Source organism: Diplotaxodon limnothrissa, linkage group LG4, assembly GCF_057381915.1.
Source record: "Diplotaxodon limnothrissa isolate DT_005_m linkage group LG4, D_limnothrissa_male_GT1.1, whole genome shotgun sequence".
Taxonomy (NCBI): Eukaryota; Metazoa; Chordata; class Actinopteri; order Cichliformes; family Cichlidae; genus Diplotaxodon; species Diplotaxodon limnothrissa.
In genome coordinates this window covers 8,763,768-8,777,761 of record NC_140599.1, presented here as the reverse complement: position 1 = coordinate 8,777,761, position 13,994 = coordinate 8,763,768, and the positions used below count along the sequence as shown (strand labels likewise).

The 13,994-nt window shown below is 42.9% G+C and overlaps 1 protein-coding gene across 1 annotated transcript in view; it reads right to left on the bottom strand.

Annotated features, from left to right (window-relative positions):
- Window positions 1-277: 277 nt before the first annotated feature.
- Window positions 278-13,994, bottom strand: part of LOC146633218 (microtubule-associated serine/threonine-protein kinase 1-like) — a 34,478-nt gene continuing 20,761 nt past the window's right edge. The window contains exons 9-26 of the mRNA XM_085352917.1: window positions 12,684-12,816; window positions 12,151-12,218; window positions 11,693-11,769; window positions 11,363-11,571; window positions 8,908-9,046; window positions 8,657-8,789; window positions 7,712-7,877; window positions 7,479-7,580; window positions 5,204-5,326; window positions 4,906-5,015; window positions 4,639-4,799; window positions 4,258-4,517; window positions 3,929-4,150; window positions 3,614-3,843; window positions 3,281-3,403; window positions 3,047-3,180; window positions 2,770-2,957; window positions 278-1,878 (exon numbers count right to left, since the gene is read on the bottom strand). Coding sequence (XP_085209043.1) covers window positions 278-1,878; window positions 2,770-2,957; window positions 3,047-3,180; window positions 3,281-3,403; window positions 3,614-3,843; window positions 3,929-4,150; window positions 4,258-4,517; window positions 4,639-4,799; window positions 4,906-5,015; window positions 5,204-5,326; window positions 7,479-7,580; window positions 7,712-7,877; window positions 8,657-8,789; window positions 8,908-9,046; window positions 11,363-11,571; window positions 11,693-11,769; window positions 12,151-12,218; window positions 12,684-12,816 — 4,179 coding nt within the window. The remainder of the gene's footprint in view (window positions 1,879-2,769; window positions 2,958-3,046; window positions 3,181-3,280; window positions 3,404-3,613; window positions 3,844-3,928; window positions 4,151-4,257; window positions 4,518-4,638; window positions 4,800-4,905; window positions 5,016-5,203; window positions 5,327-7,478; window positions 7,581-7,711; window positions 7,878-8,656; window positions 8,790-8,907; window positions 9,047-11,362; window positions 11,572-11,692; window positions 11,770-12,150; window positions 12,219-12,683; window positions 12,817-13,994) is intronic.

The window sequence follows — 13,994 nt, the reverse complement described above, 5'->3', positions numbered from 1 at the left end:
ACAGTGTTAGACATGCATTCAGACATATGCATTTGTTTGTACTATATACAACATAATGTGATGAACATACAGTACATACACAGGTCTACATTAGGACACCATGTGCACATGTTTTCCAGCAGGAGTCAGCTGATGCAACTTTGTTCTGTCATCTTTTTTGGTCTTTTTTTCAGCATGTCTCTCCATTTACATTTCGTGTAAATTCATGATATGTTAGTTTGATGCTACAGTTAAAAAGGCATTGCATGGGACAATCGCACTCCCTCTGAAGCTCTTATCACGAGTGATGCTTAGAGCTGCGAATGTTTCCTTTATCAGATTGGATAGTGCTGGCTGCTGTCTGAGCCCCCCGGCGGAGACTGCCAGACGAAGCTTCTCCTTTTCCTGCAGCGCTTCCCCGCTTCTCCTCGCCAGACTTGGATATGTCTTTTACCTTGCCTCCCTCTTGTGATCCCCCCTTCATAGGCCCGAGGACTGTTTTGGCCACGCTTGTGAGCTGGGTAACGAAGCTGGCTTTATCCCCTGGAGACATGGGCCGTGACTTGCTCGAGGCGGGTGAGGCTGCATTCGAGGGAGGCGACATGGGGTTCTCCTCCAGGACCTCCAGGTGTTGCCTCTCCTCCTTGACTCCTCTGTTTGTTGGCTTCTCCTCTTTGCATCTGGCTGCAGCGTGGGCTTGACCCTGGTTTGGAATTACAGGTGTAGGTCCTTTGAGCTTGGTGGTATCACTAGCTTTATAGCTTGCTCCTTTCTCTATCGTGTCTGTACCTTTACGCTGCTTGAGCTGCTCTGTAGGTGCTTTCTGAAAGGTCCCTTTGTGTGCAGCTAAAGGGCCTTTTGCCTTCTCCTCAGTCTTCTCCTGAGCTTTTGTTGCAGGTCCACTATCTGTTTGTGCACTTTGCTGCTTGGAGTCTTGCTTTAGCAGGCCCTTTGATGTGCCTGAAGGAGACATTTTTTCGCTGGGTTTACTCTTAAAAGTTGCTGCCTCAGAACCGGAAAGGCTTGAACTTGGAGCTTTGATCCCAGAACCAGGCTTAACCTCTGAAGATGAAGCACTGGACTTGATTTCAACTGCAGTTCCACATCCATGACTCTTTGCAACCTCAGCAGGAAGTAACGTTTTACATGTGTCAACGACGCTCATCTTAGACTCTGCTTTAGAAGCTGCACTCTCAGTTTGTGACCCAGCAAGCTCAGACTCTGTGGTTTGGACTTCTTTCTCTCTTGCTGTTAAGAGTGTGTCACGGCTGAGTGGCGATTCCTGCCTTCCCAGACGTCTCACAGGCTTTAGGCCTCCAACCTCCCGTCCCATAGGAGGAGAGGGGGAGGATGATGATGAAGGAGATGGGGGAGCGGGTCCGTTCTCTCCTTCCATCTCTAGCAGACTTTGTAGACTGTGCTCACAGTGGAAGGACTCTCTCCTGTAGTCCCCGTGTGTCACCTCCAGGCTATGCTTGCGTAATGACACCCCCCCTGTCAGAGGAGAGGGCGATGATGATGATGAAGAAGGCAAAATCTGTGCTCCTAGCTTCTCTGCAGACTGCACCCGCTGCAGCAAAGGGGACCTGGGTGGCTCCGCACTCTTGGGACGTGGGCGGGCAACAGGAGGTGAGGAGTGCAGCTTGGCAGGAAACATCTGCGTGGTATTGGAGCTCCCTACCGTGTGCCCAGTGAGAGGTGGAGGAGAGGAGGTGGTCGGGGACGGGGTGTGAGCCAGGGGAGACAATGGGATGTTGCCAGCAGATTTGCAGCGAGCCGAGCGGTACTGCCGGTGAAGTTTGGGAGACAGCCCATGTAGGGAGCTGGGTCTCATGTGGTGAGTGGTTGCAGGTGAGTTAGGGGTGCTGGAGGCCGGGGAGCTGCTCTGGGATGATGTACCTGAGGAAAAAGAAGAATATTGGAATATTTTTTTCCCAACACAATAAAATGAATATGTGTGTATTTCTACTCATGTGTCTTGAGTTGTAGGCTAAATTATATAAAGTATAAGTGTGATGAAACACATGAAACATACTTGCAATGTTAAACGCAGCTCTTTCACCTTATTTTTTTCTCAAAACAAAGTTTCTTTTGAACATTATATATGCTTCTCTTAGGCAATATTACTAGAAAACACTCCATACATTTTAATTTCTATACCCAGTTTTATCTATTCATTAAGCCAGATGATATAAATCGTTTAGTTAAAGTACAGGCATGTCTTAAAGACCTGCACAACCTCTAATTTCCTGCTTCTAAATTCAAATAAAATGACATTATTGTACTCAGCCCTAATCTTAGAAACATTATGTCTTACCAGATGCTTTTATGGCATTACCCTGCCCTCCAGTAACACTGTGATTATATATCACAGTGAATATTGGAGTCATTTTTGACCAGATATGTCCTTCAGTGCGTATTTTAAGCCTTTAGTCATTTGTGCGGTATTTCTAAAATTAGAAACATCCTGTTTCAGAATGATGCTTAAAGGCTAGTTAATGAATTCATTACTTCTAACTTGACCACTGTAATTCATTATTATTAGGAAACTGCTTTAGTGAACTAGCACAAAAAATGAATTAAACTAAATATAGTGTCAGTAACAAAAAACACTCAAAGTATTTCCTTCCCCAATAACTAATAGAGAAATGATTAATGTTTAGTCTTCCCCACTGGACTCCACAGGCAAGACATTACACGCATCTTCCTCCATCGCATTACTCCCCAATTGTTTTTTGCTTTTAAACGAGATTATAACAGGCACACGTGCTGGTCGCCTTAAATACTAACCCAGGTGCGGGGATTCAAGAGCGCCACGATAACTCTGAGTGGGCGAGCGGGCAGAGAGGCTGTGGGTGGGGGAGCCCGGGAGACTGTCTCCAGACGACAGGGAGCGATTTAAAGACGAGAGGCTCCGGCTGGTGTGGAGCAGGTTGGACTGCTTGGTAATTTTCCTGAACAGGGAGCTGCGCTTCTTACTGAAAGATGAACAAAAAGCCGAATGACTAGAGTGAAATCATCTAAATGACAGAGGGATACGTTTTCTTGGAATGCTGCAGTGACGCACTCTTGTCCGTCCTTGGCTCCGGTCCTCTTGATGCGTCGTGCCATCTTGCATTTATAGCTGGACTTGCGGGCAGGACCCACTTTGATGGAGGTGTTTTCAAAAGGAGTTGTTGTAATAGTCACCTTGTTCCCACTCTGCAGTTGATGCACAATTATATGATTTATATTAGTACATAAATATATAGATAGATGTTTTTTAAATTGTTTTTATTTTAGATGGATAGATCTCTCCTACCTTCAGGATCAGCTCCACTACCTCTGTATGGACCAAACCGTGGACTGACTCTCCATTTACATGAGTGATGAGGTCACCAGCACTAAGTCCAGCCTCCTGAGCCGGACCTCCATCTTCCACATGCTGTGATTGGAACAAAAAAACATCACAGATTTGACTACTAAGTATATTAGCCCAGTTACCTTCAGATACTGTATGGTACTCTGCATGGGCTGTTCTGCAGAATCACATTAAAGGCGCTATGCGAATAAATAGTAATAATCACATTTGTTTCTGCATTGCTTTAAAGGGAGAAATCAAGATTTCTGCATCCTGTTTGCTTTGCTCTCTCACCCAGACCATGTGATGCACGCTGTAAACATCGCTGTCTCCCATGTAGACTCTGATAGCTCGGAGGGTGAAGCCGTACTTCTTCCCAGAGCGGTGGATGGTAATGGGAGAATGCAGGATGTTGACCATCGGGGAGTAGCCTCGGCTGGGGGATGAGTCACGAGAGGAAGGGTTGGACGAGAGGGAGCGGGGCGACATGGGGCTCGCCAGAGGGGATGCACCGTGTTGTTCCACTGAGGAGAGAAAGCACAAAAGATTCATTTCTAAACACTATTTTTTAAAATGTCTTTGTTAATGCAGTAAAAGAAATGCCTTTACCTGCTGGAATGATGACAGACAGAGCAGTGGCAGAGGCAGATTTGATAACTTTAGTTCCTGGTCTTGAGCTGCGTTTTTCTCCTTCCGAGAGCTGCTGGTGGCGAACTCTTCGCAGCACCAGGTCTGTGGTGGCCCCACAAGTCCCCTGTGGGTCTGGGAGCCCCAGAATGGTAGCACTGCTTGGCAGGGGCAGTGATGCATCAGCAGGTCTCAACAGTTTGTCTGTAATAAGGCAGAGACATGAAAGGTGATAGGAAATATATGTTTTCATGTTTTGGGGTGACAAATGAAATTGTTCAAGTCATGAGATGGTTCCTCATTTTTCTTACCGGCAGCTGCAAAGCCATTACTTTCTTTAAGGAATGCCCTCAGGTCGCCTTGAGAAGAGATGGTACTCATGGCTCCTTCCAGAGACGTTCCCCTGGCCTTCACTGGAGGTTGTCTGCCCGGGACAGGCAGCTCAGAGTCCAACTCCAGAGGGGAGGCCAATCGGTAAGAATCCATAAGAGCAGAGAAGCGCCTCCGTGCCCCAGACGGAGGGCTGGAATCACTCTCAGTGAAGGAGGACTCTGAGCAGGATAAACGCTTCCTGAAAACCAAAGACAATTATATTCTGAAATAAACTTTCAATGCCAATGAACCCAGGTAGAAGATCAAAAACAAACGGAAACACAGATAGCACTTTTTTTATTAACTGTGCTTTTACTCACATCTCCGGTGAGCCAGTCCTCCAGCTCTTATCTCGAAGGGTGACACTTCCCAGGCTTTCTCTCTTGGCTAAGCGATCCTCCCTGGGGACCTTGTGCTCCCGTAGAGTCACGCCATGGGGTTTATGCTCCAGCTGAGACAGATGCTCCATACTGCTGTATACCTTCACATCGGTGCAGCATAACAGTAAATATTTGGGTTCTTTTGATTGATTTGAATGTAGACTGATGAATAAACGCTGACAGAAAAATAAAAGTTTAGGTCCTGACCTTACTGAAGCGAGGGGAACATGACGAGAAGCGATGAATCTCCACGGGCTCGTCGTCATTGGTATCGTCTTCATCGTATGAATGCACGTGGTGATAGCGCTCTGAACGAGCTGGGGGTGAGAAGTAATGTACATTCAGTCAGCCACTGCTGACTGAATGTGCTTTATGCTAACATTTACATGGGAGAGTTAAAGACCTTGACCTGTTTCCAAGAATAAGAAATTCCTAAGGTTTAAAGGATCTGTGCTGGAATTCATTCTCTTCAATACCATTCCTTCATTCCCAAAGGGGAACTTACTGTCGAAATAACTGGTGTCTTCCTCTGACTCTAGATGAGGGATGAACTCTGCCTTCTGTCTCAGCAGGCTGTTCCAGTCCACCTCAGTGAAGAATGAGTGCTGCTTCACTTCAAAAGCACCACCTTCGGGGCAGAGCAAAGGAAAGGAGGTGGATGTAAAAAGAGAGAATGAGGGAGCGCGATGACAGACAGGTAGTAATAGCAGCCCTCAAGCATGTGGAGGCATTTCTACCCTGAATGAAGCTGACTTATTTGGGTAAACTGAACCCGTAAGCCAGCGCGCACGATGACAGTTATTGTTCTAGGTCAGCGAGCCCCAGTCAGGGTTAGGTGTACCCAAGAGGGATGTGCAGTGGTGGAAGAAGTATTCATATGCATTTCTTAGATGAAAGTACTAATACAGCACAGTAAAAAAACCCACAAAAAAACAACTGAACTACAAATAAAAGTCCTGGATAGAGACAAAAGCATATACAGTGTCTTGTTTCACTGCTGAGAAAACAGACCAGTACAGTAAGGTTTATTAGATGGTATAAAGGAAAGCTGTTAACAGGAAGTCAGCCTAGACAATGAAATCATCAGGAAACCACAATGAGACTGTGAAAACACAAAGAAGAAAACACAAAAAATCTCAGTTTGGTGGGCCAACTGGAACTGTGACTAAAAGTTTGAGTGGACCACAGAAGACTGCAAGATTTCACATCAGGCTGCGGCATTTCTATTTTAGGATTCAAATACATCAGGAATCATTCAAATTTGTGCATTTTCTCAGAAAAGTTAATCTTAATCTTTGCAGAATAATGTTGCAGCTAAAAATCAAAGGAGAACGAGATGTAAAACAAAAGTAGCTCAGAAAGTGTGCAGTGGGATAGAAGCAAACTATTCAAGCACACTGCTACAGAATTGTTCAGGGAAGGTTCCCAAGTGTATCTTCAAATGTAAATAAATATACATGCCACTTTATTAGCAACACCTTGCTAGTACTGAATTGGACTCCTTTGGCCTTCTGAACCGCCTTAATTTATTGTGACATAGATTCAACAAGGTGGTGGAAACATCCCTTGGAGATTTTTCTCCATGTTCACATGACAGCATAACACAGTTGCTGCAGATTTTTAGACTTTCTGTTCCACCACATCCAAAAAGGGCTCTGTTGGATTAAGATCTGGTGACTGAGGAAGCCATGTGGTTACACTGAACTCATTGTCAACTTCAAGAAACTAATTTGAGATGATTTGAAGTTTGTGACATGGTCTGTTATCCTGCTCGAAGCAGCCATCAGAAGATGACTGGTGAAGGGTAGACTGTGGTTATAAAGGGATGGACATGGTCAGCAGCAATAGGTAGGCTGAGGATTTTAAACAATGCTCAATTAGCACTGTTTTAAAATAGTGTCTCTAGTGGGCCAAGAAACACCATAACCAGCCTGAATTGTTGGTAAAAGGCAGGATGGGTACATGCTTTCATGCTGTTTATGCCAAATTCTGATCCCACCATCTCATTGTGCAGTAGAAATCGAGACTCATTACATCAGGCAACGTTTTTTCAAATCTTCTATTGTCCGGTTTCCTGTTCCAGTCATCAGTTTCCTGTTATTAAGCTGACATGAGTGACACCCGGTGTGGTCTTGGCTGCTGGTGGTTCGACATGTTGTCCATTCAGATATGCCTTTCTGTATATCTTGATTGTAAAAATTTGAGTTACCTTTTCCTTCCTATCAGCTCAAAACAGTCTGGCCATTCTCCTCTGACATCAGCAAGACATTTTCACCCAGAGAACTGCTGCTCATTGGATATTTTCTCTTTTTAGAGCATTTGCTGTAAACCATAGAGATGTTCAGTTTGCTCAGTTTGAACTTAAGCAGGTTACCTTAACCATGTCTATATGCCTAAATGCACTAAGTTGCTGCCATGTGATTGGCTGATTAGATGTTTTAAGTGGGAGTTGAACAGGTGTACCAAATGAAGTGGCTGGTGAGCCTACATCATTTCCACATGTAAGCATTACACCATACACTGGACTAAAGAGTGAATGAAAACTAGCAGAGAGGTCTGAGCGGAAAAATCAATTATTACCACAGCTGAGAGTAAACAAATATGGTTAGAATAGTGCAAAAATATTGGAACCATAAAATATCTGTGATGCATAAATCTGCGTCAAGTCTGATTCAAATTTAAATGAATGCACATAGAAAATAACTTCAGGTGGTGAGGAATCACTACACGATTTCATCTGAATCCTGGAGAAGCCAGAAGCTCTGCTGTAGGAGACTGACCTGTGCCCAATCGAACCAGCGGATTTGTCTGCAGAAGAGAGGAGATCAGGTGCTGGGCATCAACAGGAAGAGCCTCATCTCCTTCTGGCCACACTATGTCATCTACCAGAAACAAGCCGACAGAGAGAGAGAGAGATTATGGTGGATGGTACATGACTAACAGTTTGTTTTACTTATCAGCTGCGCTCGGTGTCCAATGATGCTATTTCTACTGAGATACTTTGATCTCTCACCTGTAATGACCTGTCCAAACAGCTCCTCTGGAGTGTCTCCAAAAAAAGGCACGCAGCCCACCAGGAACTCATACAGGATGATGCCCATCGCCCACCAGTCCACTGGCTTTCCATAACCCTGACGAAGAATAACCTCTGGGGCGATATACTCTGGAGTTCCGCACACCTTAAAGTAAAGCAGCAATCGGTCGTTTCTTAAATTTTATGACCTCCGATTTTTGTGAATTACTTGGGACCCACTCATCCTTACAGGCGTGTGCATTTTTGCTGCTAATAACATTTCTTTCACATCTAACTGAATCGTGTATTCATCATTTACAACCGTACAGTCGCTCCTACAGTCGTCACAGAGCGAGAAACACACAGCATGTGGGGAGCATGCATATTTATGCTTAGCCAAGCCATCACCTCAAAGATGCCAAGACAAGATGAAAGCCCCGGTGGGTGTTTTTTCATGTGCAGATGGGCATGCACTGAATCCTAACACATATGTGGTCGACGTGATGAATGCACGTGAAATAATGAGGCTTAAATTCAAAGCGAGTGCTGAATAAAAGCCCTGGAAATATAAGCCTTTCCTGAAAGAGAAATTATTATAACCAAGGAAAGGCTGGTCTACTGTTGTACCAACTGTGCCATATTTGTCAGATACACCTGCCACACAATGGAAGTGTAGCATTCAAAGGAAATTTGATGGTGAAACTTTGCTTGGATCATACTGTAGTCTACACTTTAATGCTGATAAAATAAAACACACACACACACACAGTTGTCCTGATGTGTACAGTACAATTAATTTAAATTGACTCACATTCGCTCGATACTTAGTTTTAATATAGCAGAGAGTTTTATTAATTTGTAAAATTCAGATGTTTTGTCAGACTTTATTTAAACAAATTAAGATCTGAGTAAATGGCTGTGTATCTGACTTCGCTTTGGTCATACCTGTTTATCCAAAAATTCTCGAGTATCCTTCTCTATGTGTCCTTCATACAAGTTGGTGGTCAGGCTCATCAGACCCATCTTCGACAGGCCAAAGTCAGTCAGTTTGATGTGGCCCATTGAGGTAATTAGGAGGCTGAGAACAGAAAGACAAAAGTTACATTTGAGCAGTCTAAACCTTATTTATACATCTTAGCAAATAATTGGCGCTTGCTCTCTTTGCCCCTGTGTGACAGAAACTAGCTCCATCTTACTTGTCAGGTTTGAGGTCACGGTGCACAATGCCATAGTTGTGTAAGTACTCCAGCGCTAGGACTGTCTCTGCAAAGTACATGCGTGCCATTTCCACGGGCAGAGCCCCGATGTTCTTTAGCAGGGTGGCACAGTCCCCACCTGCCAACACAATTCAATATTTGATTAGTGTCCCGGGTACTCACCAGTTACAATGATTGGCTCCTGGTGGCTTTTGTGCTAGACTCCTATTTAGGCTGACAAGCACACATAGTAATGCTATATAGTTATTTAAAACTATGCTTCTTATTGTGATTGTTTGTATTGACAACATACAGGCACACAGGGAACCTACACTGGACCTCTGACCTCTTCTTCAAGGTCAAATAAGGTCAAACTTTCATAAGTTTGCTGCTGCCTTTGTATTGTATTGGGAACATTTAGGAAATGTTACAAAATATCATGTCACCTTTGACCTCTGACCTCACCGACCTACATTTCACATCTTCCTTTCTTTCAAGTTGACCCCAAAATGTGCTACATCTTTCTAAGAGCGTCTTGTTAAAGCCTTTTATCACTAATATTTAGTAATAATAATGACATTAGTTAAACAGAAGCATCAAACGAGTCTCCAATAGAGGATTATAAATAAATGAAATCCTTACTTCTTCAAAAAGCTCTCAGTGTCTATAACCCAATGAGACCTCTCAGGTCAGCAGGTGCTGATCCTTCACTTGTTCCCAGAATCAGATCTAAATCTGCTGAGAGCGCTTCAGTTACTCTGGTCCTATTATTTGGAACAAGCTGCCTGCTGACCTCAGATCAATTACTACTGTGTCTCAAAAACAGACTCAAAACCATTTCCACAGGCCTGCACATGATAACTGTGCCACTTTGGGAAGCACACTGAGTTTACATTTAAGGAAATGTGTCATGATATTCAGTTCAGTCAATATACGGTGGGATTTAGGTTATGGTGTATACAAACAGGAACATTTAGCTCACTAACCAGTTAACAGCTTAGAACAGCGGTCCCCAACCCCCAGGCCTCGGACCGGTACCGGTCCGTGAGTCGTTTGGTACCGGGCCGCGAGAGTTAAGGCTCAGGTGTGAAATGTATAGTTTTTATCGGTTTTCAGCGTTATTTTGTTATCGTTTACTCGGTTTTCCTGGGTCTTTTCACGTGTGTTATGAATAAATTTTCTTTTTTTCGGTACCAGTACTAGTTTTATTTTGTTGTATTTATCCGCGACACCTTAAAGGCCGGTCCGTGAAAATATTGTCGGGCATAAACCGGTCCGTGGCACAAAAAAGGTTGGGGACCGCTGGCTTAGAAAACATATGTGCTCCATAGCTGGATTAATGCTGATTAAGCATCCACAGTATTGTTCTTCTACTTTTCATCTTCCGTACGTTTTTTGTACGCTATCTTTTGGTCTACAGCCATCATTTTACCCTCAAAACGTAGCCATTGTTGCCCTCTTTCATTCAATGTTATTATTATTGTAATAGATGGTATGGTTCTTTCATAAATGTCACCAATGCACAGCCTCCTACATCAAACTCTTCCATAGAAGAGTAGAGTTGGCTCCCAAAATTTGTCTAAAAGTCAGAAGTACAGGCTGTCTTTACACTGTCACCACGTCCATATAATAAACTCCACAGGCATGAAAACTGAGAATTGTGTAGACTCGACATTGCTGCCGCTCACGGTGAAGGAATTCTGTCAATACAACTTGTAGTTTTGTCTTTGGAAGCATTTGTTTGAGAGTCACTTTTCTGTTCTGGTGCCACTGGCTGGAGTCACTATAGCAGCCAGGCTCACACCTGCATCCTTAAATGAGCTCTGTCTGTCACTCTGCCAAGATTAATCTTAAAAACTTCTGTTTTAACTGCTGCTGTGTCAACAGCGTTTGCTCTACAGCTATCATTTTACCCTCAAAATGGTCACATTGTTGTTCTCTTTCCAACAGCGTGTCTTCCAAAGCTCAGAGATGTAAACTTTTTAAACTGTGTGGATCCAAATAGAGGGATCGCATTTCAGTCATTCAGTGATTAAAAGAATATGAACTTTTAATATTACTTCAGATGCTTTCTGACTCTAAATTTTCTTTTGTAATTACTTAGCTTTTTCTAATTTATATTTTAAACATGTTCAGCTACTTTTCAACTTCTTCTTCTGTGTGAACGTCAGTTTTCAACCGTTCTACACTTTTGTTTTCACGTGACAAATTCTGCATTTTTCATCTCATTCAACATTTTTAACTTAACATTCAGCAATTATTTCATTTCAGCTCAAAACATTCAGCTAGCAGCATTCACACAGCAGTTTCTTCAGAAAATGCATTTTCTAGTTTTAAATACTATAATGTAAAATGTTGCTAAAATATTAGCTAGACAGACTGTAAACTTGTCTGAGTAAAACGACTGTCACTGATTGGGTTACTTTTTGTTTTGCACATGTAGACCTGTCCTCACCTTCTACGTACTCCATGACCATGCAGAGGTGCCGACGTGTTTCAAAGGAGCAGAACATGGAGACGACAAAGGGATTCTCTGCAAAGGTGAGAATGTCTCTTTCTACGAAGGCCTGCTGGATTTGGTTCCTCAGTATCAGGTTCTGCTTGTTAATCTTCTTCATGGCAAATCGCTGCCGTGTCTCCAGATGCCGCACCAGGTAAACAGCGCTGGTTCACATGCAGACACAGCCAGAGAGGCATGCAGTTTGACCATTTTATTTTCACTGGCTATAGAGATGCTTGTAAAGGGAAAAAAAGCACATATGTGAGGGAGAAAAGCTCTGCTCACCCATATGCTCCGTTACTTATCAGCTTGATGGTCTGGAAGTCTGCTTCTCCTGGTGGTTTCATTGCTCTCATCTTACCCTGTGGATCAAAGATCACAATGCAAAGATTAAATATCATCCAGTGGGAGGATAGAAAGCACGTTCTATATTATTTTTGTCACCTGTTAAATTAGTCTTTGCATTTATATTGTCTGCACAGATAAGCAGAACCTGCTCCAGGCATTTCCTATGTCCTCCTTCCTGTTTTTTATTATAGTTTTTTGTCTGCTTATCCTAATTTGGAGGCCATGTGATTCAAGGAAGGGGTGGATCTGGGTTCAACAGCCTCAGTGCAAATGAGCTAATTGAATGGACACAAGCCTGTTTGCCAAGTCATCAGCAGATGAAAACATTTTCAACAACCTTTCAGCCACGTTCAGCCAGCAGAAACGACCAGACTGGGGAACATTTTGGATCTCACCTCTGTGGAGTCATCTGTTTCAGGTGTCACTGGTCCCTCGCTGTCATAACTTTCCAAGTAAACCATATCTGATGACAAACACATGTTTGATCAAAAAAATCTGGTAGTCATTTTATTTTCTAATAAGGAGACTGTTTTGCTTTCCTTTATTTATGTCATATAAAAGGGCTCTTATTGAGCTTATAATAAACATGCCAGTAGTTATGCAAGCTCAGATTACACACTGGTATATGTGAGACTCCAGAAGTGCCACACATCTGTTATTTAAACCTTCTGTTTATGAGAAAGAGCCAATACCAAGAAAGCTGGCTTAATGCAGTGGTTCCCAAACTGTGGGACAGGCCTCACTGGAGACAAGCTAAAATGTCTTGTATCAGGCATCATATGATATGAGTGGCTACAGCAAGGCCCAGCATGATATAAATAAGAATAATTTGGAATTGTGATAAAACTAAGGATAAAACTATAAATTCATAAATGTCCATAATAGGCCCTGTTTAAACCTGTTAATTGTTTAAAGTTCCTCTACCCACCTTCAATCGGGTCTCGAGTAAGCCCCAGCTGGCCAATGATGTAACGAGGGATATCTGTTTTCATCAGATGACCCTCTTTGGCGTGGTCCTCAGCTGCCTCCAGCAGATGGTAAAACTCCTCGGGGTTAAACTCCTGCAGAGAACAACAATAAAACCTGAGTAGCTGATGTCATCAGGTATAAAGTTTTGGAGCTCATCCAATAATTATTCAATCAGCTACATTAAATTAGAGTGATTTGTGGTGATTTAATTTTCCTTTGAGTTATCCTGGCATTTGGTTGTGAATTTAATAAAATATCCAAGTCATTTCATGAATGACTGCCTCTGGATCAGCCCAGGATTTGTTTTTGTAGTCTGTGCTGCTACTGAGGAACTGATGGTGGTGGTCAGAACGGGGCAGGGAAAAGAAGCATCAGCTCGTCTTCCTTGCAAAAGTTAATACCACGTGTCACATTTGAGAATCTGCTGTGCATAAACAGAGAAGATCAATATGATGCCAATTCACAACAAACAGTAGTTTCAAAGTGCTTTAGGTTGTGTAGTGGCCATTAGGTGTGACTTGTAGGTGGTGGGGGTAGGGGAGGGGGTGTGAAGGAAAAGAAAAGCAGGGGCGCCTCCAGAATTTTTTATTATAGAGGGCGCCATATGGGGGCCGGTAAAAATATTTTTGTGGCACACTAAAAACAGAATTTCCACTTTTATTAAGCTGTTGTCAAATATAGGTTACTTGAAAAATCTGGCCAATAAGAGTGAAAGAAAAAAATTCGAAGCCTAGTTAATTTCATAGCATTGAAGCCGATGTCACTGAAAATAGGTTCATATGAAAACCAGATACGATTTTGAAATTCACATTAATCTGTTTTAATTAATTCATTGACTGGAAGTTCTAATCATCGCTTTAATGATTCTCAGCTGAGAATCTTTAAAGAAAAGACAAAAAAGAAGAGCTGACAAACAAGAAATGCGGCAAAACTATGGGAGAAAAAAGAGAAAGAAAAAGTTCATGACAAGCTGTAGTGGCATAGAAATGCATTGTGAGTAAAAAAGAGGGAGTTTAGTGCTCTGTAGCGTAAGCCTGTAGCAAAACCACTAATATCACCTAATCTTGCTTTAACTACAAGTCTTATCAAAAAGTTATGAGTCTTAAAAGCAGAGAGGATGTGTTTGTCTCCTGAACTTAAACTGGGAGCTGGTTCCTGAGGAGAGGTGCCTTACAGCGGAAGAATCTGCCTCCCATTCCACAAAGCACACACGCTCTAAAATATGATCACTCGGGACTTTGCATGTGAAGAGAAGGATTTTAAATTCGGC